Source organism: Habropoda laboriosa, unplaced genomic scaffold, assembly GCF_001263275.1.
Source record: "Habropoda laboriosa isolate 0110345459 unplaced genomic scaffold, ASM126327v1 scaffold95, whole genome shotgun sequence".
Taxonomy (NCBI): Eukaryota; Metazoa; Arthropoda; class Insecta; order Hymenoptera; family Apidae; genus Habropoda; species Habropoda laboriosa.
Genome location: NW_017100204.1, coordinates 760,228 through 768,942, shown reverse-complemented (window position 1 = coordinate 768,942; position 8,715 = coordinate 760,228). Strand labels below are relative to the sequence as shown.

General features: G+C 41.1%; 1 protein-coding gene across 1 annotated transcript in view; it reads right to left on the bottom strand.

Moving 5' to 3' along the window:
* Window positions 1-3,715: 3,715 nt before the first annotated feature.
* Window positions 3,716-8,715, bottom strand: part of LOC108570590 (rap guanine nucleotide exchange factor 2-like) — an 82,923-nt gene continuing 77,923 nt past the window's right edge. Inside the window, 2 exon segments of the mRNA XM_017932472.1 lie at window positions 3,716-4,959; window positions 7,830-8,084. Coding sequence (XP_017787961.1) covers window positions 4,928-4,959; window positions 7,830-8,084 — 287 coding nt within the window. The 3' untranslated portion in view covers window positions 3,716-4,927.

Here is an 8,715-nt window from a genome sequence, read left to right as displayed (position 1 = left end):
CATCTCTCTAGCTCTCTCTCTCTCTCTCTCGTTTTTTCAGATAAACATTCTCACACACTCGCATTACACAGACTCTACGACAAGGTGGATCGTTTCGTTTTAAAATTAAGGGAAGAAGGAGGGTGTCTCTCTCGAGCTTCAGCAATTCAAGACTAATCTTTGAGACTTTTGAACAATCGTCTTCACGCGCGTCGACGATTCCACTCGCTTTCGATCGTTATTTCTAGCGATTTCCATTTTTTTTTTTTCTTTCTAATTCAGTTTGAAATATATCGTCGCCATTCTTCTGAGATATTATTTTCGACCTGAGTTACACACTTGCTGCTCAGCGTCGCCGTTCAATTTAGAATTTTACAGGGGAATACTAGAAACCGGTTCGCGATTCTCGACTAATTCTCGAAAGCAATGGAACCGCGATGTCGCGCAAATTAGCAAAGGCGTAAATGCTCCTTGGAATGGACCGTGTGTGTGTGTGTTCTTGAACCGCCAAAGATGCGAAAAAAACGAACAAGGGGAAAGGAGAATCCACGGACAGGAAGATTTTTGCTCGAACAGACGTTTCGAAGAGGAAACGCAAAGGGATAATGGGGGAGAGACGATGACACACGTTCGATTTGAAAAGGGAAGAAAGGGGGTAAATCGTTTTCCTGCCTGTATCTCGTTCGTTTCTTCCTTCTAACGCTCGAGTTTACGAAGAACCTTGTGATCGAATATTCTCTTAAATGCTGCTGGACACAACGCTCGCCATTATCAAACACTTCCTTCGAGAACGTTCGATTAATAATAATATTTAAAAGTCATTAAAGGATATGTACAAAGAGATATTAATATGAATATGCAGTAAATGTCGCCGCCGCTGGATCCGCGTGAAACCGAGCGATCGTTCGGTCGACCTACGTTCTCGATCCTTCGACGCGGATCGAGCGTTGCCGAGGATCAACACGGTGCTCAGCATGATTGGTGTCTTTTTTTCTTTTCAGAATGCGTGTATTAGTAAAGGACACTAGCGTACCTCGTTCAGAAGGCGATGGATTTATAAGGATTTAAATTGAAAGAAATTTTCACTGTTGTTAGCGTTCGGTTCAGAAGCCAAGGTCTGGAAAGGAGGTCTTCTGCTGACCAGAGGGGAACAGCGCGATGGTTCGTGGAGCACTTCCTCACACCGCTGGCAAGACACTCTTGGGACGTCAATTGGAGGATGGAGTTGAACAGGAGCACTTTTAAGAGGCTAAGGACACTGAGGTGGCGTTCAATCGTAAACACTGAGTGACCGAAAGGTGGACTTTCGGCAGCTGGTCCCAGTTTGGCCAAGAGGACGGTCCTCTGTGTTGAGATGTGTTTGATGGGCTGGAGGTTGACGTATCAGTCCCAACTTCGATACCACAGGGTAGACAGTTTAACGTTGCTGGTCGAGTATCCAAAGGAGTGGAGGGTGGTTCGTGGAATGACCTGGATTGAGAAGGGAAGCAAGTGTGAGTGAAGGACTGCGCATGGAAGGTGCTGCGGACGACAGTGATACCAAAAAGGACGATGACAGTGTTGCGCGCTAACGTGTTCTCTGTCTTACTCCGAGAAGCTGAGGATCAACCGGTAACGAGCGCACAACAGCATTATCTAGGTCGCGAAACAGGTTTCGCGATCATGGATATACCCAGGATGAAGAGTACGGGAAAAGCCGCAGGTGAGGCGCCGGAGAAAAGGATCCTAGAACAGGAACGAGTCGTTCAGATGGTAGAAATTCAACTATCAAGACCCGGAGAGAGAGCATCGCGGAGCTAAATTAGCGGAAGCAGCGCCTGTTTTTCCAGAATCTATGTGAAGTAAGGGGTTGTTTGACCTCAAGAAGCGAGACAAGCTCACAGAGATCGAGGAGAATGTGGAACCGGGATTGGATTGTGAGTATGGAGAGCTGATGTGGAGGTCAGAGTTCAACTAGGTTCTAAACGGACTGGGAAGTACCGAAGCATCAATGCAAGGTTGCTATTTGCCAGCGGAAGTGCTCGAGGAAAGCACTGAATTGTGAGAAAAACTCTGGTGGTCCTTCGACTTCGGGCACAATACGCAGGACCGCGCGTTAATTCAACGGGAATTGACGTAGAGGCCTAAACAGTATATTAATTACTTAACGTCTGAGAGCTCTATCTGTTGCATTTAGGAAGCATAAAAATTCACGACTGGATGCAACAACGTGGAATGTCGATATAATATTTCCATGACACGCTCGAAAATTTCAACGAATTTCTTTCTTTCAATGAATTTCAAACGTTTCATTGGGACTCGATAAGAGGGGAATAAAAGAAGAGGAAGCACCGTGTTAATCCTCGAGACTGTTGCTCGCTTTCCGCGCACGTTTTGGCAGATCGTTCGTCGCGAAATGAGATGCCTTGGAAGTTAGGCCCTCTCTCTCTGCCCTGATACGACCGCGTTTCCTATATTCGATATATATCGTCGACAAGGGACTCGCGAGGCTCGTGCAAGAATGAACAAAAGTTTGGATCGTGGAATTCTGTTTCACAGAACGGCGCATATGTGTTGAGCGTGAAATACCCATTGTTTTACTCGGCGAATATTTGATAACCAGTCGCGGCTTGTCGACGAGACACGCGATTTCACGACGATTTTTCTTTTTTAAACGAATCTTCTCGCCTTTTAGTGGGAATCTATCCCGTTCTCTCTCACTCTTCCCTTCCGGACAGAGGCTCGAAAGAGTCGGTTTTTACTCGTTTAAACTCCCTTTCTCTTTTCTAAAACTAAAAGTACCGTGATACTGATAAAATTTCGGAAAATATTAGTTATCGACGAATGCGCTTCGGTGCTTCGTAATATTATCCTTCGATAACGATAGATCGAATCCGAGAAGGTCGAGAAATATAAGTTACAGCAGATCTAAAATTCGTTTTTCGATTAATAATTAATTACCTCGGTAAAAATAAGTTGAGCATACGCGATGCAAATCGATTATTATATCCTCTCAATTTCCTTCCTGAAACGCTTAATACCTTGTTGTTATATTTGTTTTCTTCCTTTCTTTCACACAGACACACACACACACTCTCTCTCTCTCTCTCTCTCTCAATCGTACTCGTTCGCGCGTTGATTTTTTTCAAGTATCATGTTTACTTCGAATTTCTTCTCTTTCTCTCTCTATTCCTTTCGTGCGTATTCCCACTCATTCTCACTCTCGCTCACTCATACACACACGCGCAAGATAATATTAGACGCTGGAACAACGCTACGAGCGCTACAAGCTCACTCGTACACCGCGGATAAACGCTCTAAAAAGAATTTCAAAAGCCCAGGAACGGTGATACACTCTTCCTATGACACAGCTTTTTCGCAAAAAACTCGCCGCTCGCTTTTCTCGTTAGTCCCTCGAAAAATACTTTGTACTTATGATCGCGTCAACTGTAAAACTTTTCCATACACACAGATCGAAGCCGTAAAATATCGGGTCTCCCCTAAACGCCATCGATAACGACGATTATTAACTTGTTCTCTCGTTACACGCGTATGCGACATTCACACACGTTTAATACAACAAGCGAAAGAAAATTACTCGAAAGCGGTGAAAGAACGCGTACGTAATTATTTCTCTTTTAAAACAAAAACTGACCAATAAAAAAAAACAAAAGCAAAAAACAAAAATACACGTAGCTTGAAACATGATGGAGGAAAATCCTGAAAATCATCTCAGCGCCGACACAGGGATCGCCGATGTGTTATAAGAAAATTCAGAAGAAAAATAAAAGAAGGAGAGAATAATCGAGACGTTGGATCTGCATGTGTATCCGGTTCGTTCGCTTTCCACACTGAATTCTCTATCTCTCGTTATCTCTCACATACACACGTACATTATTACACATACACCAGGCATTCATACGTATCATTCTTGCTCTCCGTTACAGGCTACATTAAACGCTACACGCTATGTACACCAAAAAACGTATACTTAAGCTACTCTGGGGCGTTCGGGGGTTAGCCTAAAAAGTAATATAATACAGGACACGCCGTCATTCGTACTCCCTGCGACGATTACGCGGTATATATAACATCTTTGGACTCGATTTTATTACACATTTATAGAGAATTATTACTTATGACCGTAATTTCTCGCGCCTAGTCTCTCTTTCTCTCTCTGAGTAGCCGCTACGTGAAACTTGACGTGGCACCTCTGTATCGGACCATCTTCGCCTCCATAATCAGTCTGATACAAATGTATTTTACTTTATGTTCGTTCTTCGTTCTGCATTTTCCTCCTCCTCTCTCTCTCTCTCTCTCTCTCTCACGCTTGCTTCACATCAAATATCCTCCTTCTCTTATAAATCATCGTGTGTATGTTCCTCGGTATTATTCTTTTTTTAACTGGTGCTTTCGTAGTATCCTGACGGGCGTAGCTCTTGAGATTCTCTAAACGTCTTCTCCTCTGTTCCTCTCCTTTGTTTTTTTCCTTTTTCATAGTTTTTATGATATCTGGAAGACGAGCGCTTCTCACAGTTTCTCTTCCCCGAAGCGCGTTCTTCTTCAAAAGGAGCTCCTCGAAACGACGATGTGACAAATCGAAGCTCTCGAAATTCTCGCATCGAAACCACTATATGCGTGTGTCGATGAACTTTTTCACCTTCGTTCGTCGCTGTTCCTCTTCTTTTTTTTTCGTTTTTTCTTTTTTCTCTCGATAGAACACTGTGTGTGTGTGTGTGTGCCTCGAGTGTGTCACACGAGTGACTCTCTTTTTCAACAAAAAGGTGTGCACAGTTTCGCGCGAGTTCTTTCTCCCTCGTTCCTTTCCTACGAGAATCGTCCAACACGTGGCACGTTAGTACGACGACGAAGCGTAGTTCCTTCCTCTTGGTCGCGCGAAATGACAATCTGCCGTGGAAATGAAGCATAAGAATGGGCCAGGAACTCCTCGTACGCGTCGTGGACCGTTTTAAACCGCCGACACTTGGGCGTCTTCGTCGTCTGGAAAATATGCAACGTTTTCGTTTAATCACGATTTATATTTTCTCTCTCTGTTTTTATTTTTTTTTTTTTTTTAAGTCTTGCAGAGTAGTATACTTCGATGACTCGTCTACCTTGGCTGAATTGATAAGTTTCAACGCAGACACATGCGTATTTGGAATTCGACATGCGCGCAGGATTTTACAGCCTGTTAAGAGCTCTTCCTGTTTAGAATAATAAATGAGATCACGCTCGAAGGAAGAGTTAAAATTCCTGTTCTGTTTTCTTCTGAAACTGTAATTCTTTACTTCTAATATTCTACGGTATTCTATTTTAAATAGAAGTGAAGCTTGCATTAATTGTAAATATTTTACACCATGTGACTAAAAATGATAAAGATGTATCTTGACGTCTATATTTCTCTCTATATCTACCTCACCCTATCTAAAACAACGCATACTTACAATCACCGTACGCAAACTACAGTTTCAGCAGCGGCTAAACAAATTCAGTAAGTAACAGAAAAATTTCTTTACATCGGCCAAAGTAGACTGAAGTCCCTTCGATGACAGTGAAAAAGTAGCGAAACACATCTATATCCAATAATCGTAGAATTCCTCAGAGAAAACCAGCTGTAAAATGTAACGTATTCTATGTATTCAGAAAAAGTCAAATCGTTCGAGAACAGAAAAAAAAAAAAAAGAAGAGGGGATCGTGGAGTACAGTTTACGTGACGTGCAAATAAAAATGGGGCGCAAGCAAGCTTGACATGCCAACGACACGGATGGATGGCAGGTGGAAAAACAACAAAAATAAAAAAAAACACGAAAGTATACAATATGCAAGGGTGGAACCATAAAGTATCGGCACTATTTAAAAAAAAAAAAAAAATTGCACGATTTTTTGCCTGCGACAAGCTTTCCAACAGCAAGTGCATACACGAAACCAACATCGATACGACAAACAACAATTCTGCGATTCGTTCCGGTATGCAAACGAATCCTCCTCGCCGCTGGGATAAAATGCGTATTTAATATGCACAAAACAGAGAGTTGAGTGCTCGCTGAACAATGCTTGCACAAGTGTATACAATTAAAAGAACCAAAAAAATAAAAAATAAAAAAATATGTATATATATATATGTATATATAGAAGATACTGAAAGAAAAAAAGGAAAATATGAAACAGAACACGAAGTTAATCATTATGCACACATAGAACGCGTGGTTACACAGGCACTTTGCATTAGAAATGTACAAGTGAACAAAATGCGGATATGTGTCGTTATTTACAGTACGCTCTGCGATCGTCGAGGGGGAGAAATAAATCAAGAAACATGTACATCGAATAACAAACTGCGGAGACGATTCTCATCCATGGAATCGTCGTTTTCATCGACTTGCTGTGTGTTTGTGTCTCTGTGTGTGTGTGTGTGTTCATACATACATCGTATATACTTGATCGTTAGAGATCGCTTATAAAGGTAAGCTAGAGAGAAACGGTGTATAATAGTGTTTTCATTGCATAGGCTCGTCCATCGAAGGAGAACAAAAAGATATGATTTCCAAGACGTGTGACGTTTTTTTGATAACGTGTCACGGTACGTTTGGAGGGAGTAGAGCTTTCTATGCTACGATCGAGGTGTTCGAGAATTATGTAGAAGTATTAAACGAGTTTTTTTCGATATTCGTCGATATTCACGGTGAAAAATGTTATTTTGGGAAATGTGGTTGTAACGAGAGATATACCTAATCGTTTATACGCCACGCTTTTCGTCCGAGAGGTGGGTTTGAGTATAGTAAAATTTTTCAGACATAATACATTTCAAATTGTAATTTCTTTTTTTAAGGTAAATTTCTAGGAAAATAAAAATGAAATTTCTGAAGTATATTTCTTCGTAGAAGCTTTAATAAATAATGCTGATTTTTTGGAAAATATGATATTTCGGAGTAATACTGATGTGTAAATTGATCAGTAAATTGAACGATTTAAACGTATAAATTTTGCGTGAAATTATTTACTCCTGTGTAATCGCATTTAATTACAAATGTAATTCCACTTATCGATTCATAAATGTTAAATGGAAATCCAATACCAGAGTGCGTCATGTCTGAAAAGGTGGAAGCGATAATGCATCGAAAAAGATCGATCAATGTTGCGCGGCAAATAAGCGAAATGCTGATAAAATCGAAGATTGCAATTAACATTTTTCACCGTGCATTGTCGATTGTCTGTGACGGGAATGATACGTTTTTTCTCTCGATACCAATCTTTCGTCTTCGAACATTTCATATAATATCCAAATTTAGATACTACAATACTTGGTGCCGGCAGTAGAAGTGTTGATACTATCAGTAGTACTCAAAATTAATATTCTAAACATATTTCGTAACTATTATTTTAATAAATAAAAATATACATTAAAACACTGTCCATCGAACCTCGTCGTTAAAAAAAAAAAAAAAAGATAATCACATCTCATAAAGAAATCCCTCGTTTCCACGTGTACAAAGCAGCTCTTCTTTAAAAAATCTCTCAATCTTCCAAAAAAATATCAGCTACTCTTCTGAACCTCTTCATCATCCAAACGCTAATTTATTCTGCATACCTCTACTCCAACAATATCAACACTACGCTTGTTATGTTATCCCAAAAAATACAACACCGATAAAAAATTCTTTGGAAATTCGAAAACCACCTAACCGTAAATCTCGTGTATCATTGCCATCAGGATCGATCGTGACAGGGAAACGGCGCAACAAGCCTCGGAGAGGACGATCAAATTCGAAAAAAAAAAAGTATATGTAATAATAATAGAACGTCTAGAGAAAAACGTGGTAGTAGAGTAGTAGATTGTATTTGTAGGTAGCGATTGTGTTTGCTTTTTGTACCATCTTCATGGTCGTTCCTGTAGGTAACACCCTCGTGGCTGTGAGCACGGCCAAGCCTGTGCAACCTTGCCATCTGTGCTGCCACTTTGTACGCAGGCGGCTGACGGCACTGTGTGCCACCGATTCCAGGACGCGTCGTCATCGACGTCATGGTAGTCATCGTGGTCATCGTGGTCATAATCGTCGTTCCGGCACCTGGTGGAGGAAGAGCCGCTTGCACCCCGAGGCCGACGCCTACTCCTAATCCCGTAGTACCTGAAAACCCTCGACTCTCTTTCTCTCGATCTCTCACACCCCCAGCTCTCCTGCTCTCCTCAACAACCGCTCTCCCATTATCCTCCGCCGTGTAATTTCACCGCCATTTGCGATTCTGAACGAGCACGACTCAGACGACGGGAAAATTATGCGGGGGGAAAGTATATGGAAAATCTCGTGGAAATCGTGGCTTTCGAATGGGGGGTGAGACTGTGATATTTTAACGCCGTTCACTGCCACGTTGGTCTTGAATGTTTCGAGTAATTAAAATAGAGTGAGTATCGTCGACTGGAGATTTTGGTCACCTGTGACCGGAGATTGATGCGATTGTCACTTCGAATGTTTAGAATAATTAAAATACAGTGGATATCGTCGACTAGAAATTTTGGACGTCGTAGCTAACTAGACGTTGTTTTGAATTAAAAAACAAACTTAAAATAATAAAGCATAATATAATACTATGGCAGTCAATGCGTTAACTTCGATATTTCAGTAGATTATTAAAATACCTTAAATTTCTTTAGGGTTAATTGGGTATTTCGAAATATGGAAATATTGTCCTCTTTCCAATGGACCAATGAAAATTTGTTTCGCACCCCGTAATGTGATTCAAAGAGCCTCAAAATGATCA